Below are 17973 nucleotides of genomic sequence, written 5' to 3' on the forward strand. Positions count from 1 at the left end.
TACTTAATCTAACTTAAACTAACTTACGCTAAGGACTACACTCACACCCATGCCCGAAGGAGGACTCAAACCTCCGACGGGGGAAGCAGTGCGGACCTTGACAAGACGCCCTATATGGCGCGGCTACCCCGCGCGGCCGGTGGTGTTGGAAAACTCTTCCTACATAACAACCCAAATAAAGAAAGAACCTCCTCCCCCACCCCACTACATCCTTTCACACCAACAGCTTAGCTCAGACTGAGTTTTTCCTGCCAATTTGTAGATGGAGGATGGGAGGGGTGCGGAGGAGGGAGGGGTGGGAATGGAAATGGGAGAGGTGTGGGGGCAAATGGAAGGAGAGGAGAGGGGAAAACGCCTGAGATCATCCAGTGGCGTTTTATGTGCGACGTTGCCATATCTTGAAAAAATTTGGCGACGATGGAGACTGTCCTTGCTTCGGCTCTCGCCTCTATTTGATGCTTCAAGCTGTTAGGCCATCTCCTTGCAGGCCATGTACAGCTTACACCCTGACAGCATTGACTTCTTCAAGTATCATAATGACATCTGCAGCTGACGAACAATAAATGAATATTTTAACAATGATATTTTCTTGTCAACACGTCGGATGCCTGCCAGGCCTCCACCCAATGCTCTACTGTATTCCCACTTCACTGTTCCACCATATCCCGGTGCAGTAGGTGTCGCACACCTGTCCCCCCCCCCCTCCCCCCTCCCATCCCACCGAATTTTCAGTGGCTAATGTGGATTTAGTAGTGTGTGGTGCGTGGAAAACAGTTAAGGGCAAGCAGCGGTGCATCATCGTTGGAAGTTTTGTCTTCTATGAGTGCATTGCTGGATGAACTTGGTGGCAGTCAAGATAGTCCAGGTCGCAAAGCAACCATCCTAGTTAAATATTTGGGCTTTTTATGGTGCGTCCAGAGAAATTTGTTAACAGCGAGTATAGATTTAAGTGTCAGGAAGTCGTTTCTGAAAGTATTTGTATGGAGTGTAGCCATTTATGGAAGTGAAACATGGACGATAAGTAGTTTGGACAAGACGAGAATAGAAGCATTTGAAAAGTGGTGCTACAGAAGAATGCTGAAGATTAGATGGGTAGATCACATAACTAATGAGGAGGTATTGAATAAAATTGGGGAGAAGAGGAGTTTGTGGCACAACTTGACAAGAAGAAGGGACCGATTGATAGGACATGTTCTGAGGCATCAAGGGATCACAAATTTAGCATTGGAGGGCAGCGTGGAGGGTAAAAATCGTAGAGGGAGACCATGAGATGAATACACTAAACAGATACAGAAGGATGTAGGTTGCAGTAGGTAATGGGAGATGAAGAAGCTTGCACAGGATAGAGTATCATGGACAGCTGCATCAAACTGAAGACCACAACAACAACAACATGGTTCTTCCAAGGAAGTGATCCAATCCGACATGTCGAAACCTAACCTGAAATTTTTCATACAGGAAGAATACACCAAAAGAAGTACACTGGCAAAATTTTAGCTGCTAAGTCGCACAGGAAGTATTTAAAAAAATGTTGAAGTTACTCATACTTGCAGCAGGGAGAGGTCTCTTATAAAAGCGGTTTGTACTGGTCTTCCTGCGTAGTGAACAATTTGACGATGCAGCCGTGACAAGAGCGTGAAGTCCAAAGTGTACACACATGAATTTTAAGCGTTTAAACGTACCAAACGTACCTCGATTCATTAACTTTTTTTAAATAACTTGCATTTCATATCAACAGCTAAACTATTGCAGATATAGTTTTAACTGAGGTGACTAGTACAAGAAACAAAATCAAGGCAATGTATGATCTTCTATTACAGACGACTTCCATTAATAGGGACTTTAATTTGTTTACACGAAATCTTGTCTAGCAATACCTGTAGCACAGTTCTTATATAACCTTTGAATAATGTATAGTTTGCTAACGACGGACCAGTTCCTCCTTTATTCCCTGTAGTCCTAATAAAAATGCGAAGTGTCTATTGGACGACGAAAACAAACATTTTCCTTACATCAGGCACATATGATAAAAGGAGAAAGTAGTGCATTCAGGAACTTCATAGTAATTGCTAGTTTAATTTAGACACAATTGGGATAGAGGAAAACTATGGTCATGTACGAGGCATTCTTGATCAAATTCATAAAATGTAGTGATGCAAACTGACAAGGCACAAATATCTGAAGTTTAACAATACTGTTCCGTTTTTAAACCTAAAATGACGAAAAGATATCGGTAATTGTATTGCACTGTAGAATAATTCTCTATTGAAAGGCATAATCTCACTATTGGTTCCGGTTGGTATCCGAATTATATTAACGGTCTTTTCGTCGTCCTCCTGAGGACGGGGATATTGTTATGTTCCAGGCTACGAGTCCCACAACAGCACTGAAGTATTTTCTGCTTCTGGTAAGCAGACGTTTCAGCTGTAATATCAAAACTATTTTCTCCCACTTTTTCAGATTTTCCTCTGTCGATTAAAAGTTTTTCTTCTAATTTGCCTTGAGGTCCTGAGAAATATATAAATCTGCGGAAACAGTAATCCACTGACCTTATCACTGGCATTGTTGTATACAGATGTGTCATAGCTTTCATGAACTACAAGCGCTTCGTCTTTTTTCGCTCGAAATAATAAAGTATGTTTATCGCCCAGTCCAAGCACGAAGCCTGACGGTTTTTTTACATAGCATTTTTAGGAGCAACACGAAGCTTCGTCTTACATCTGCTTCGAATTTCTCTGTTGTACGAATATTAACCATTAATGACATCTCCTCTATATGTTTACTTGAATTAAAGAAGTTCACTTAAATCTTTCATCCATTTACACAATTCAATTTCGGATTTTACGAAACGAAACCAGCTTAGTAGATTGCTTAACTATAAGCGTTTTCTCCCTCCTTCATTTGGCTAAAACATTTACAGCCTTTTTCTTTGTCGTTTCAAACTATAACGGTAATATTTTACTTGGACGAGCGAGGTACTATAGTTTTGTTCTGGACCTTAATTAGCACAACAATCATGGTTCAAACCACAGTTCACAGAATCGTCAGAACTATTTCCTGTTTCTTCTAATGTTTCCACACCTTCTAACGAAATGCTGGCATCGTTAGAATGAATGTTTAAGGAATTAATTAATAAATAACACATATCTAGGTCTTCAAAAGAAGTAGGTGGCTTAGATTGAGTATCATGTTCTTCATATTTCATCTTTGGATGGCTGGAAACATTAATCGAATTACACATCACTGTGAAACTCTAGAACCTGCACAAAGACAGACGCTATTAGTAAACATATACAGATAAAACAAAAAAAATTAATTCCGTTTTATCTCCATTGGTTACTCTTACCGACATCGCACAGGCAACTGATAATTATTATGGATATTATAAGGGCTGCAAATACGAGCGGATAGTAACTGCGGCAATTGGGTCAGAGGAACTATCTACGGACACTAACATTCTATCTATCTATCTATCACTTGCGCCTTGTCCCCTCAGTGACGCAGAGTCGGTCATGGTTAACCGGATTTGGCATGTTAATGTTAAGGGATGGCCGGACGCCCTTCCTGCCGCCACCCCATACCCTGCGGGACGGAATTAATGTACTCCAGCTGTCTGCATCTAGTGTACATCGTGAAATAGTGTGAATGTGTTTCAAACGTCTGCGAGTCGTGTAACTGAGGCGGGACGTTGGGACCAGCCCTGTATTCACCAAGTAGGCTGTGGAAAACCGCCTAAAAACCACATCCAGGTTGGCCAGCACACCGGCCGTCGTCGTTAATCCGCCGGGAGGATTCGATCCGGGGCCGGCGCGCCTACCCGGGTTCAGGAAGCACCGCGTTAGCGCTCTCGGCTACCCTGGCGGGTCTATGGATACTAACATTCGTCTTGAAAATTACAATTGCATTCTGCCATGTAATCAGTTTACCGATCTCCCGTCAGCCAAGGCTATGAACCTGTCGTGTTACCCATGCGCTGTCTGCTACAGCTATAGTAGTGATGAACATTTCTCCACATGTCTGGCGAAGTATGAATTTGGTAATTTTCAACATTTTTTTAAAAATAATTGCAGTTTGTCTGGGCAGTTAAAATTTCAACATAGTGTTTCTTTTGGCGTAGTCGTCGTATATAAAATATTTCAGAGAGCGTTTCGACATGTCGGATTGAACTGTTCCCTTGTTAGATCTGTTTTCTGTAAGTGTAAGCTCATATTTTACCCTTTCACTAGACACAGAATATTTGACAGTGGTTTTTGGTGACTGAGCTTGAGCGCCTATGTGAACTTTAATTTTGTTTGTGGGACTAGAGGTATTTGAAAACTTGAACTGTTTTGCTGCAGTTCATATTGAGAGTCGTATGTAATAGAGTTGTTTCCTGATTTTCGCAATGAATATTTAGAATAATCAACTTTAATATTAGGTCACCATTAATAGTGAGGAACTGTATTTCCAGGCTCTGAGTGTTTGTTTTAGAATGTCATCATTAATGAGCTGCTAAACAAAATTTGCCCATATGTGTTTAATTTTCGTTCTTGTGCTCGTTATGTTTGTTGTAATTTGAATCCATATTTGTGTAAGACCATCAGTCTCAAATGTGTGGGTTATTTTCAACAAACCTTTGTTTGACTTATACAATAATTATTTAGTTTAGACACCGTCATTATTATGCCATATACTCAATCTGCTCCACTGTAGGGGGATCTGTACATATGTAACCGTGAGTGAGAAATACACCATTGCATTTTACATCTATGGCGTCATCATGGTGGCTTTCCGGGTGACCAATAGCTGTACAGATGTGTCAAAACAGAAAGACCGGTACTTTACTACCCACTGTATTCAAATATACATTCCATTGCAACTTGCTTTCAAGTGCCTGGTGACACGCTAAATTGCGAAGTACAAGTACCAGCCAACTGAAATGAACATTCCATAACTGGGCATTAAGGGCCACTGTCAGGTGTATAATTTCATCTATCGATAGAAGGAGGGCCTCTGACACCCATATATAACATAATTACGGAATGTTTACTTCTCTCAGCTAGTACTTGTACGTCACTGCAGCAAGTTGCAGTAGGATAGATACTTGTGTACAGCGAGTACCAAAGTTGCAAATCCACCTGCTATAGAGCAGATTGTTTAAATGGCATAAGATAACTATTCTGTGTATTAAAAAGTGGTTACTTGTGATTGTAGTAACTACACTCCTGGAAATTGAAATAAGAACACCGTGAATTCATTGTCCCAGGAAGGGGAAACTTTATTGACACATTCCTGGGATCAGATACATCACATGATCACACTGACAGAACCACAGGCACATAGACACAGGCAACAGAGCATGCACAATGTCGGCACTAGTACAGTGTATATCCACCTTTCGCAGCAATGCAGGCTGCTATTCTCCCATGGAGACGATCGTAGAGATGCTGGATGTAGTCCTGTGGAACGGCTTGCCATGCCATTTCCACCTGGCGCCTCAGTTGGACCAGCGTTCGTGCTGGACGTGCAGACCGCGTGAGACGACGCTTCATCCAGTCCCAAACATGCTCAATGGGGGACAGATCCGGAGATCTTGCTGGCCAGGGTAGTTGACTTACACCTTCTAGAGCACGTTGGGTGGCACGGGATACATGCGGACGTGCATTGTCCTGTTGGAACAGCAAGTTCCCTTGCCGGTCTAGGAATGGTAGAACGATGGGTTCGATGACGGTTTGGATGTACCGTGCACTATTCAGTGTCCCCTCGACGATCACCAGTGGTGTACGGCCAGTGTAGGAGATCGCTCCCCACACCATGATGCCGGGTGTTGGCCCTGTGTGCCTCGGTCGTATGCAGTCCTGATTGTGGCGCTCACCTGCACGGCGCCAAACACGCATACGACCATCATTGGCACCAAGGCAGAAGCGACTCTCATCGCTGAAGACGACACGTCTCCATTCGTCCCTCCATTCACGCCTGTCGCGACACCACTGGAGGCGGGCTGCACGATGTTGGGGCGTGAGCGGAAGATGGCCTAACGGTGTGCGGGACCGTAGCCCAGCTTCATGGAGACGGTTGCGAATGGTCCTCGCCGATACCCCAGGAGCAACAGTGTCCCTAATTTGCTGGGAAGTGGCGGTGCGGTCCCCTACGGCACTGCGTAGGATCCTACGGTCTTGGCGTGCATCCGTGCGTCGCTGCGGTCCGGTCCCAGGTCGACGGGCACGTGCACCTTCTGCCGACCACTGGCGACAACATCGATGTACTGTGGAGACCTCACGCCCCACGTGTTGAGCAATTCGGCGGTACGTCCACCCGGCCTCCCGCATGCCCACTATACGCCCTCGCTCAAAGTCCGTCAACTGCACATACGGTTCACATCCACGCTGTCGCGGCATGCTACCAGTGTTAAAGACTGCGATGGAGCTCCGTATGCCACGGCAAACTGGCTGACACTGACGGCGGCGGTGCACAAATGCTGCGCAGCTAGCGCCATTCGACGGCCAACACCGCGGTTCCTGGTGTGTCCGCTGTGCCGTGCGTGTGATCATTGCTTGTACAGCCCTCTCGCAGTGTCCGGAGCAAGTATGGTGGGTCTGACACACCGGTGTCAATGTGTTCTTTTTTCCATTTCCAGGAGCGTATAAGTCTATCTTTGATGTTGTCACGGTGTCCTCCCAGAATAATGTTCACTCAGTTTTATAGTACTGGCTTTTACTTATATAAGTACAATAGTTTACGTTTTGATAGGTGTTTTGCCCATCGTAAACATTCCTTGATTCCAAACGAAAAGTTAGTTTCAGAACTAGGTGATGGTGGTTAACATGTAAGGTAGAGGTAACTGCAGCATTGACATTTTCTTCTTTAACTATGCATACACCATTGGTAAAACAAGATAATTCTGGTGATTTTAGCCATTTTTACTTTATTATATGACATTATTATAGGAGAAAATTCACATACTTTCACAGTTTCATTATGTAGCTCCTGGGGCATAAAACAGTTTTTCAATATATGTCAGTATCCTTTGAGATTAATATTCACTCGTGTTCTGCTTAGGGATTTGTTATCAATGCTATAAATTTTCATTGCTTGTAGAGAGTAGTTACAGACATCCACTACAACTGGTTATAATTCAACTGGAAACTGGTTACAGATAATATGTACTGTAATGACATTAACATTATGGAAACAGAAAATACGAGGGTGAGTCAAACGAAAACCTTAAATATTTTTTAAAATATTATTTATTGTGCAGAAGTGGTATAAAGCGGTATCACTTTTCAACATAATCTCCCCCGTGCTCAATGCAAATCCTCCAGCGCTTACAAAGTGCATAAATTCCTTTAGAAAAATATTCTTTTGGTAGTCCGCTCAACCACTTATGAACCGCCTGTCGTACCTCTTCATCAGAACGGAACTTCTTTCCTCCCACTGCGTCTTTGAGTGGTCCAAACATATGGAAATCACTTGGGGCAAGGTCTGGGTTGCTCGCTCTCTTCGTTTCCGGTTGGTGGAAGTGAACTCAGGTTTCGTTCCTAGTAACGATTCGTGGAAGGAAGCCATCACCTTCTCGTTCAAAGCGCCGAAGAAGTTCTTCACAAGCATCAGCACGTCGTTCTCTCATTTCAGGAGTCAGCTGCCGTGGCACCCATCTTGCAGACACTTTGTGAAACTGGAACACATCATGCCCAGTGTGGTGTGCTGACCCATGACTAATCTGTAAACATGCTGCAATGGAATTCAGTGTCAGTCGGCGGTTTTCCTTCACTATGGCTTCAACTGCTGCAGTGTTCTGTGGAGTCACAACTTGTTGTGCCTGACCTGGACGAGTAGCATCTTCCACTGAAGTCACACTATTTGCGAACTTCCTACTCCATTCGTAGACTTGCTGTTGTGACAAAAATGCATCACCGTACTGAACCTTCATTCGTCGATGAATTTCAATAGGTTTCACACCTTCACTACGCAAAAACCGAATAAAAGAACGCTGTTCTTCCCTGGTACAAGTCGCAAGTGGGGCGGCCATCTTTATACTGATACTGCGACGGTATGCGTGCATCTGCACTACGCTCTCACCTACAGGCCATTCTGCACGCTGTTTGCAGCACGCTTACCAACTTACAGGATATCGAAATTTCGATTCGTTATTACAAATTTAAGGTTTTCATTTGACTCACCCTCGTATTATTGGCTTAATATTTTGCTTGGTTTACGATATTTGTAATTCCATTTATACTGTGTCATAAGCACAAGAATTTAAACCTGATCAGATGCCCGGTATGAAATTACAATGAAATCCAGACCATCAGGTGCTTACAGGCGTTGATAAATATCAACAGGGACACAGAGGATAAAGCGACTGCAGGGTCTTATCTCTGGCACGCTCCCCGTGAGACCCACATTTCCAACTTACCGTCCACAGACTACATTCGTAATGCCCCTGTTCACTATACTCATTACTCGCGGCAGGCAATCTGCCGATTCCCGTAAGAGTTCGAGCAATGTGACTGTATCCGCACTGAAGAAGATCATTGTCCGGTAAGCCTTATCTGTATGAAAATGGTGTATGAAGATACCATCTTCATGTAGATGCCCGATAGGTTTGACACCTTGTAACATATACGTTGCCAGAACTGCTGTTATGTTGTCTATGCATTGATGTAAAGTAATTTCTGGAATTTTTTTGCCATGTGCACAGGTGTATCTAGAGATGTTATTTATGTAACCATGCTGCACCCACAGGTTATTTTATTTGCAACTGCTGATCGTATATAGGGCGGCGCACGAAATGTGTTATCAATTGTTTCTTTCACAATTTACGACGCACATTAGATATCCCGCTGGGATCTGGAGCACTACCAGCAGAGCTTGGAAAAACAAATGAGTTACGAAATGACGTGTAATCCACGATACTGCCGCTAGGAGACTAGTAAGCAGCAATGGCTGACAATGGAAGGCTGACGACACAGCAACGATCGGCAATTGTGTTACTTTTTCATGAAACGAAAAGCCTTGTTGTGACTCGAGGCGTTTTCGACAACAGTTTAACGCACGATGAGTCCCTTGCAAGAAGACCATCCACAGGTTGTACGATAAATTTGTACAGGAAGGAACAGTATTAGAAGCGAAGCGACCTCGGCCTAAGCCTGTTTGTTCGCCGGAGAATATTGAGGCGGTACGAGTTGCTGTACAGAGAAGTCCCGGGAAATCGTGTAGATAGGCGGCAGTGCAACTGAGAATATCCAAACGCTCCTTCCAACGCATTCTTAAAAGTGACCTCCATATGTACCCATACAAGATGACCTATGCACAGAAGTTCACTGAAGAACACAAGCAGCAGAGACTACCGTTTGCTCAGTGGGCGGAGGATAGGGAAGAAACTCTCAACAACGTTTGGTTTTCAGACGAGGCGCATTTTCATTTAGACGGTGTGATTAACAAACAAAATGTACACTTTCGGGGCACTGAAAACCCACAAGTGCTTCATGAACGATAACATTATGCTCCGAGGATTACAGCGTGGGCAGCAATTTCCAGTCACGGACTTACTGGACCCTTTTTATTTGAAGAAACTGTGAACAGCGAGCGTTATTTGGGCATGCTTCGCAATAGCTTCATTCCACAGCTTCTTGCTACTGCCTTGCCCTTCAACACGCAGTGGTTCATGCAAGATGGAGCAAGGCCACATATGCAAACACTGTGTTGGAGTTTTTACACGAGCATTTCGACATGCGGATCATTTCATTCAGGTTTCCAGGTCGCTTCAATGACGGACAATATTGCCCCCCCCCCCCCCCCCAATAGTCCAGACCTCAATCCTTGTGACTTTTTTCGGGGGTACCTAAAGGAAAAAATTTTCGCGTAACGTCCACGTGATTTAATGAAGCTCAGAAGACTTATTCTTCAAGCTTGCAGTGAAATTACGGAAGACATGTGCCGTAGGGTAATCACTAACTTTAGTGTTCGCTTGATGGAGGTTAGGAAACGAAATGGTGGACATATTGAGCATGTGCTGAGTTAGAACAGATCTCCATGGACGGCTCTTCTTTATAGTATATGTTCAAAAATGGTTCAAATGGCTCTGAGCACTATGGGACTTAACATCTGTGGTCATCAGTCCCCTAGAACTTAGAACTACTTAAACCTAACTAACCTAAGGACATCACACACATCCATGCGCGAGGCAGGATTCGAACCTGCGACGTAGCAGTCGCGCTGTTCCGGACTGAGCGCCTAGAACCGCTAGACCACTGCGGCCGGCTATAGTATATGTTCCTTTCAGATTGTATTGACAATAAAGTTTATATTCAAAAACAAAATGGTAACACATTTCGTGCGCCATCCTGTACAAAGATGTGATAGTATTATGAATTTTCATTTCTTTCCTTATCTTATTTTTTAAAATTGCAACAAATGTATTGAAATTTTACATGTTTTTTAATCTATATCTTGTTCTTATAGAAAAAACAACCGCTATCCGAACAGGCCTTGAAGGTACAACGGTACTGACCGGCCGTCGTGTTAGCCTTAGTCAGGTGTCACCGGGTGCGGATATGAAGGGTCATGTGGTCAGCACCGGCCGTTGTCTGTTTTCGTGACCGGTGCCGCTACTTCTCAGTCAAGTAGCTCCTCAATTGACCTCACAGGGGCTGAGTGCACCCGGCTTGCCAACAGTACTCGACAGACCTGTACACTGACTCAGCCAAGTGTTGGCCAAGCCTGACTGCGCTTAACTTCAGTGATCGGTGTTACCACTGTCGCAAGGCCGTTGGCGCTGATCTTATAGATAGCGTGGTTAATTTCCAAGACAGTCTGCTCTACTGTATTATCATAAACGACAATTTTTCATCTTATGTGTTGCTTTTGGGTTGGGTTGTTTGGGGGAAGAGACCAAACAGCGAGGTCATCGGTCTCATCGGATTAGGGAAGGTTGGGGAAGGAAGTCGGCCGTGCCCTTTCAAAGGAACCATCCAAGCATTTGCCTGGAGTGATTTATGAAAATCACGGAAAACCTAAATCAGGATGGCCGGACGCGGGATTGAACCGTCGTCCTCCCGAATGCGAGTCCAGTGTGCTACCACTGCACCACGTCGCTCGGTTGTTGCTTTTGGCTTAGCAGTACAGAGCTTCATGTTATGTTCTTAAAAAAAGCAAACTCAGCCTCTGTGCAACGATTTACACTTCATCTTCATCGTAATTTGGTTTAAGAATATCATATGAAACACAAATGAACACTTGTTCAAAACTACCTCATAGATTAAAACAGTTGCTGGACTGGACCTGAGCCCTGGGACAAAGACAGTAACTTGAAAACCATTATTTTGAGATTGTGATAAATAGGTACATGAAATTGCCGATCAGTACACAATAGGGACTGCTAGAGTTAGATATGTTGAAGCTAGTGGTGACACTGTACGATACACAGGCAGTTGAGAAAGTCTGAAAGTGTCTGAAAAAATGAAAATTACAAGATAAAATGTGTTTTTCAGTGGGGTTCTGTATGTCATTGACATAGTAGTGAGGTTTGCATACGAGAATATTGCTCCTCATTGCATTATTAAGAATTATTGTTCACTTTTGAGAGCCTTTGGTATGATTTTGGTATGGCGTAATTTTTACAGTTTTAATTTTTTCCTGTTTAATTTTGCTCTATAGATACTTCAAATAAGATCTCTGATGGTGGTATCATAGCACGAAGATAAGCGCCAACGTTACAATGTTCCCATAGAACAATTTTGCATTATCTTGCTCTTTATTTTGCAGGAAAAAATAGTAAATTATACTGAAATAGATGTATCCGTGACGTACGATTTCTGGAGAGCGACGTATGACTTCAATTCACTGTCGGATTCCGTTCCACACGATATGCTGCGCCTTTTACCTCACATGGGGCAAAGGATATGTGAAATCCAACTGGACTCCCCAGAGATGAAAGATTTTATCCGGTAAGTGTGACTCTGCTCAACTATCATTACCTGTCAAACATGACATCAGTAACTCGTACTGCTAGACAGGTTATACAAAGTCTTTATTTTCGATTTCAGGTCGGCGCCTAGTTTTGACGTCGTTATTGTCGAGCGACTAATGTACCAGTGCTACTACGGCCTCGTACACAAGGTGGGATCACCACCACTCATAGGCTTTGTCTCGCTTACTGCGCCCAGTCCGCTGCACGTAATGCAAGGAAATCCCAACAACCCCGCCTATTGTCCTGATATGTCACTCCCCTACAACGACCACATGTCATTCTGGGAAAGAATGTACAACGCATACATAATGGGCCTCTTTCTACACTTATGGAACTATGTAATTATGCCAGATCAAGAGCGGATAATGAGGAAATATTTTGGCCCTGACGCTCCATCTGTGTACGAAATGGAACGAAACTGCAGCCTCCTTCTTATAAATAATCATTACAGCATGAATTACCCACGGCCGCTGCTTCCCAACATCGTAGAGCTGACAGGACTACATCTTGAGAAACAGCGACGGCCTCTGCCCAAGGTTAGTGCTTAATATTGTGACCTATAGGCTAGAAAATTTTGTATTCCGCAAATCGCGCTTAACAACTAAACCCCGTTAAAGATGAATTGTTTGGGCGCGCCTACCGCGTACAACTACAGTGTTGCCAACGTAGCGTTACTTTTGTTGTCGCTTCAACAATGAGGTGACAGATTGGCTCAAATGGCTCTGAGCACTATGGGACTTAACTTCTGAGGTCATCCGTCCCCTAGAACTTAGAACTACTTAAACCTAACTAACCTAAGGACATCACACACATCCATGCCCGAGGCAGGATTCGAACCTGCGACAAACTGTAGCGCCTAGAGCCGCTCGGCCACCCCGGTCGGCAGGTGAGAGAAGTCACGGGATAGCAATATACACATATCACGTACACAAGGTATAAAAGAGCAGGGCATTATTGTAGCTGTCATTTGTACCTAGTTGATTCACGTGAAAACGTTTCCTACGTGATTAGGGCCGCAGAATTGTAGTTAGAGTTAAGACGCATGGAACATTCCATTTCGGAAGTTGTTAGGGCATTCAATATTCCGAGATCCATAGTGTCAAATTTCAGGCATTACCTCTCACCACGGAGAACGCAGTGGCCGAAGGCCTGCACTTAACGAGCGGGAGAAACAGCGTTTGTGTAGTGTTGTACTAACAGACAAGCAGCATTGCGCGAAATAACAGCAAAGGTCAATGTGGAAGATACAACGGACGTGTCCGTTAGGACAGTGCAACGAAATTTGGCTTTACTGGGCTATGGCAGCAGACGACCGACACGAGTGCCTTTGCTAACAGTACATCTACATCTACATCTACATGACTACTCTGCAATTCACATTTAAGTGCTTGGCAGAGGGTTCATCGAACCACAATCATACTATCTCTCTACCGTTCCACTCCCGAACAGCGCGAGGGAAAAACGAACACCTAAACCTTTCTGTTCGAGCTCTGATTTCTCTTATTTTATTTTGATGATCATTCCTACCTATGTAGGTTGGGCTCAACAAAATAATTTCGCATTCGGAAGAGAAAGTTGGTGACTGAAATTTCGTAAATAGATCTCGCCGCGACGAAAAACATCTTTGCTTTAAAGACTTCCATCCCAACTCGCGTATCATATCTGCCACACTCTCTCCCCTATTACGTGATAATACAAAACGAGCTGCCCATTTTTGCACCCTTTCGATGTCCTCCGTCAATCCCACCTGGTAAGGATCCCACACCGCGCAGCAATATTCTAACAGAGGACGAACGATTGTAGTGTAAGCTGTCTCTTTAGTGGACTTGTTGCATCTTCTAAGTGTCCTGCCAATGAAATGCAACCTTTGGCTCGCCTTCCCCACAATATTATCTGTGTGGTCTTTCCAACTGAAGTTGTTCGTAATTTTAACACCCAGGTACTTAGTTGAATTGACAGCCTTGAGAATTGTACTATTTATCGAGTAATCGAATTCCAGCGGATTTCTTTTGGAACTCATGTGGATCACCTCACACTTTTCGTTATTTAGCGTCAGCTGCCACCTGCCACACCATACAGCAATTTTTCTAAATCGCTTTGCAACTGATACTGGTCTTCGGATGACCTTACTAGACGGTAAATTGCAGCAACATCTGCGAACAATCTAAGAGAACTGCTCAGATTGTCACCCAGGTCATTTATATAGATCAGGAACAACAGAGGTCCCAGGACGCTTCCCTGGGGAACACCTGATATCACTTCAGTTTTACTCGATGATTTGCCGTCTATTACTACGAACTGCGACCTTCCTGACAGGAAATCACGAATCCAGTCGCACAACTGAGACGATACCCCATAGGCCCGCAGCTTGATTAGAAGTCGCTTGTGAGGAACGGTGTCGAAACCTTTCCGGAAATCTAGAAATACGGAATCAACCTGAGATCCCCTGTCGATAGCGGCCATTACTTCGTGCGTTGCACAAGAACGATGTTTTCTGAAACCATGCTGATTACGTATCAATAGATCGTTCCCTTCGAGGTGATTCATAATGTTTGAATACAGTATATGCTCCAAAACCCTACTGCAAACCGACGTCAATGATATAGGTCTGTAGTTAGATGGATTACTCCTACTACCCTTCTTAAACACTGGTGCGACCTGCGCAATTTTCCAATCTGTAGGTACAGATCTATCGGTGAGCGAGCGGTTGTATATGAGTGCTAAGTAGGGAGCTATTGTATCAGCGTAATCTGAAAGGAACCTAATCGGTATACAATCTGGACCAGAAGACTTGCCCGTATCAATCGATTTGAGTTGCTTCGCAACCCCTAAGGTATCTACTTCTAAGAAACTCATGCTAGCAGCTGTTCGTGTTTCAAATTCTGGAATATTCCATTCGTCTTCCCTGGTGAAGGAATTTCGGAAAACTGCGTTCAATAACTCCGCTTTAGCGGCACAGTCGTCGGTAACAGTACCATCGGCACTGCGCAGCGAAGGTATTGACTGCGTCTTGCCGCTTGTGTACTTTACATACGACAAGAATTTCTTCGGATTTTCTACCAAATTTCGAGACAATGTTTCGTTGTGGAACCTATCAAAGGCATCTCGTATTGAAGTCCGTGCCAAATTTCGCGCGTCTGTAAATTTTAGCCAATCTTCGGGATTTCGCGTTCTTCTGAACTTCGCATGCTTTTTCCGTTGCGTCTACAACAGCGTTCGGACCTGTTTTGTGTACCAGGGGGGATCAGTTCCCTCTCTTACCAATTTATGAGGTATGAATCTCTCAATTGCTGTTCCTACTACATCTCTGAATTTGAGCCACATCTCGTCTACATTTGCATAGTCAGTTCGGAAGGAATGGAGATTGTCTCTTAGGAAGGCTTCTAGTGACACTTTATCCGCTTTTTTAAATCAACTGCAGCTCCTCTCCCGAGCTCGTGACCGTATCGGTTGGACACTAGACCGCTGGAAAACCGTGGCCGGGTCAGATGAGGCTCGATTTCAGATGTTAAGAGCTGGTGGTAGGGTTCGAATGTGGAGCGGACTTCACGAAGCCATGGACCCAAGTTGTCAACAACGCACTGTGGTGGTATCGGCTTCATAATGGTGTGGGCTGTGTTTACGTGGAATGGACTGAGTGGTTCAACTGAACCGATCATTAACAGGAAATACTTATGTTCGGCTACTGGGAGACCATTTCATGACTTCATATACCCAAACAATGACGGAATTTTTATGGACGACAATGCGCCATGTCACCGATCTACCACTGTTCGAGATAGGTTTGAAGAACATCCCGGACAGTTTATCACGGTATAAGTGTATATTTTTATTTTTATAATTATATATTTTATGATTTTGGTTGGGGTGGATTTAAATATTGTGGGCTAACATGAGACTTTTAATTAACTTATACCGCGATAACACTCGTACGGACATCGGCTGCCCCGAAGTACGTACGATATAATATTTTTTTAAACACAGCGCGCGACTCAACGCCTTCTAATAAATATTTTGCGTGAGCGCTGCTATTTAGAAAAGAAAATATGCGTATTCTTACGCAAACTGTAATTATTAATATGGGTCTCAGGGGCTACTGGTTATTTATGTACCAAATTACATAAAGATTAACTGAGATACTGCGGAATGTAATGATTTTCAATGCTTCTTGTTCATTATTTGCAAGGCAAAACTGGAGAGAATCTCGTCTGCCGTTAGGCGGCCAAAATAAAACATACTGAACTCATTCAGTGCTGTGAATTTTGGTAACTGAAATTAATTTTAACTTCGAAATTAATGAAAGATCTAAATTGGGAATCTCTCGCATTTACATTTAATAAAATGCGTAATGGCTGACCAAGTCCTGCTAGGGGAGATGAGCTCCCTGCGCTACGAAGTCCTGTAAAACCTTTGTTAATTATAATTAAAGGTTGCGATCATGAGAGGTGACAACTAAGTGAGTCACACACACTATCTAATAACAATTCCTATTATATGTTTCAAAAATACAGATAAAACTTACGTTAATTATCAGACAGCATTACAATGGCGGCCTACCGCTAGACGAAACAAAACAGGAGAGATAGTTCAATCAAAGCATTGTCTCTGATCTTCATGGCCTATGTTACACAGAGATTATACCAAAAAAACTGTGTTTTGTTAATTACATCGATATTTGTGTCTTGATAATAATAACTTACGTTCTTTACTATTTGTCATACATCGCGCACAAGTACACAGTCTTGAAATAATTTATAATTCACAAGTCTCATAACAAAAACTTCCTTTCCCTTTCTCCAAATGTCTATTTATGTGACGTACCGTCACAAGTTCGAGCGATTGGTTTGGCCACCCAGATCACCCCACATGAATCCCGTCGAGCGTATATGGGATATAATCGAGAGGTTGCAAAAAAAAGCCTGCACCGGCAACACTTTAGTAAGTATGAACGGCCATAGAGGCAGCAGGGTTCAGTATTTTTGCAGGGGACTTAACAACGACTTGTTAAATCCATGCAACGTCGAGTTGCTGCATTACGTTGGGCAAACGGAGATCCGACTCGATATTGGGAGGTATCCCATGATTATTGTCTCCTCGGTGAAAGGACGCAAGCAAGACCACCGCCGCGCGGGGTAGCCGCGCGGTCTCAGGCGTCTTGTCGCGGTCTGCGCGGCTTTCCCGTCGGAGGTTCGAGTCCTCCCTCGGGCATGGATGTGTGTGTTGTCCATAGCGTAAGTTAGTTTAAGTTGGATTAAGTAGTGTGTAACCTTAGGGACTGGTGACGTAAGCAGTTTGGTCCCATAAGATCTTGCCGCAAATTTTGCAAGATCATCAGGGGGAAGAAGATACAAAGGGAGGAAATGGCGACTGTCTTCTTACTAGCTGTATACACAAAATGTTTGCTACGATTGTCTTCATAGCAGTTGTGTACACAAAATGTTTGCTGCATTGTCTTGAACGGGTGAGAACGGCTATACTCATAATCACGCGAAACTTCTTTAGTAGACGAGGAGCTTGCAAGGATGACGTTTCCTGTTCGACGCATCAACAGTTACGCCCCTCTTGTGCGTCACAGTATCCTGCAGACAATTTCTGGAGAGCTTTTTCAGGCCTGACCTGGTCAGTTTCTCAACTTCACTGACAGTAAATTCTTTACTTTCGAGGGCGTCAAACTACGACGAGAGCGAAAATTTACTAGCGTCGCACACACATGTCGCTATCAACGAATTTCGATTTTGCTTGTCTATTTAACGTTCACCAATAACTTTAGACTATTGTAGTCGTAATGTGTGAATTATTTTGTTTTGCAACGGTTTCTAAAGCAATCGTGTGGTGTTTGTTTTAATCAGCTTGTGTGGCGTAAAAGTATGTTTGCATGGGCCATAAAAATTGTATATTCAGACAATGTTATCTGGCAACATCGCGGCCAAACGAATTGCAGTCACATGTAACACAACACAAACGGCGACTATTCCCCAGCAATGTTTCCTGCAATAAATTTACGAGCCGGAAATGCTTTCAAG

The 17973-nt window shown here is 43.6% G+C and overlaps 1 protein-coding gene across 6 annotated transcripts in view; it reads left to right on the forward strand.

The window, feature by feature from the left end:
* The window catches only part of LOC126466082 (UDP-glycosyltransferase UGT5-like), a 171620-nt gene that overhangs the window by 75449 nt on the left and 78198 nt on the right, over positions 1 to 17973 (forward strand). For all 6 annotated transcript variants that reach the window (XR_007585981.1, XM_050096357.1, XM_050096361.1 and 3 more), the window contains exons 3-4: positions 11746 to 11927; positions 12027 to 12486. Coding sequence is in view for 5 of the 6 variants with exons in the window: in XM_050096357.1 (XP_049952314.1) it covers positions 11746 to 11927; positions 12027 to 12486 (642 nt within the window). In the remaining variant the exon portion in view is untranslated. The remainder of the gene's footprint in view (positions 1 to 11745; positions 11928 to 12026; positions 12487 to 17973) is intronic.

This window comes from Schistocerca serialis, chromosome 1 (assembly GCF_023864345.2).
Source record: "Schistocerca serialis cubense isolate TAMUIC-IGC-003099 chromosome 1, iqSchSeri2.2, whole genome shotgun sequence".
In the NCBI taxonomy this organism is placed as follows: Eukaryota; Metazoa; Arthropoda; class Insecta; order Orthoptera; family Acrididae; genus Schistocerca; species Schistocerca serialis.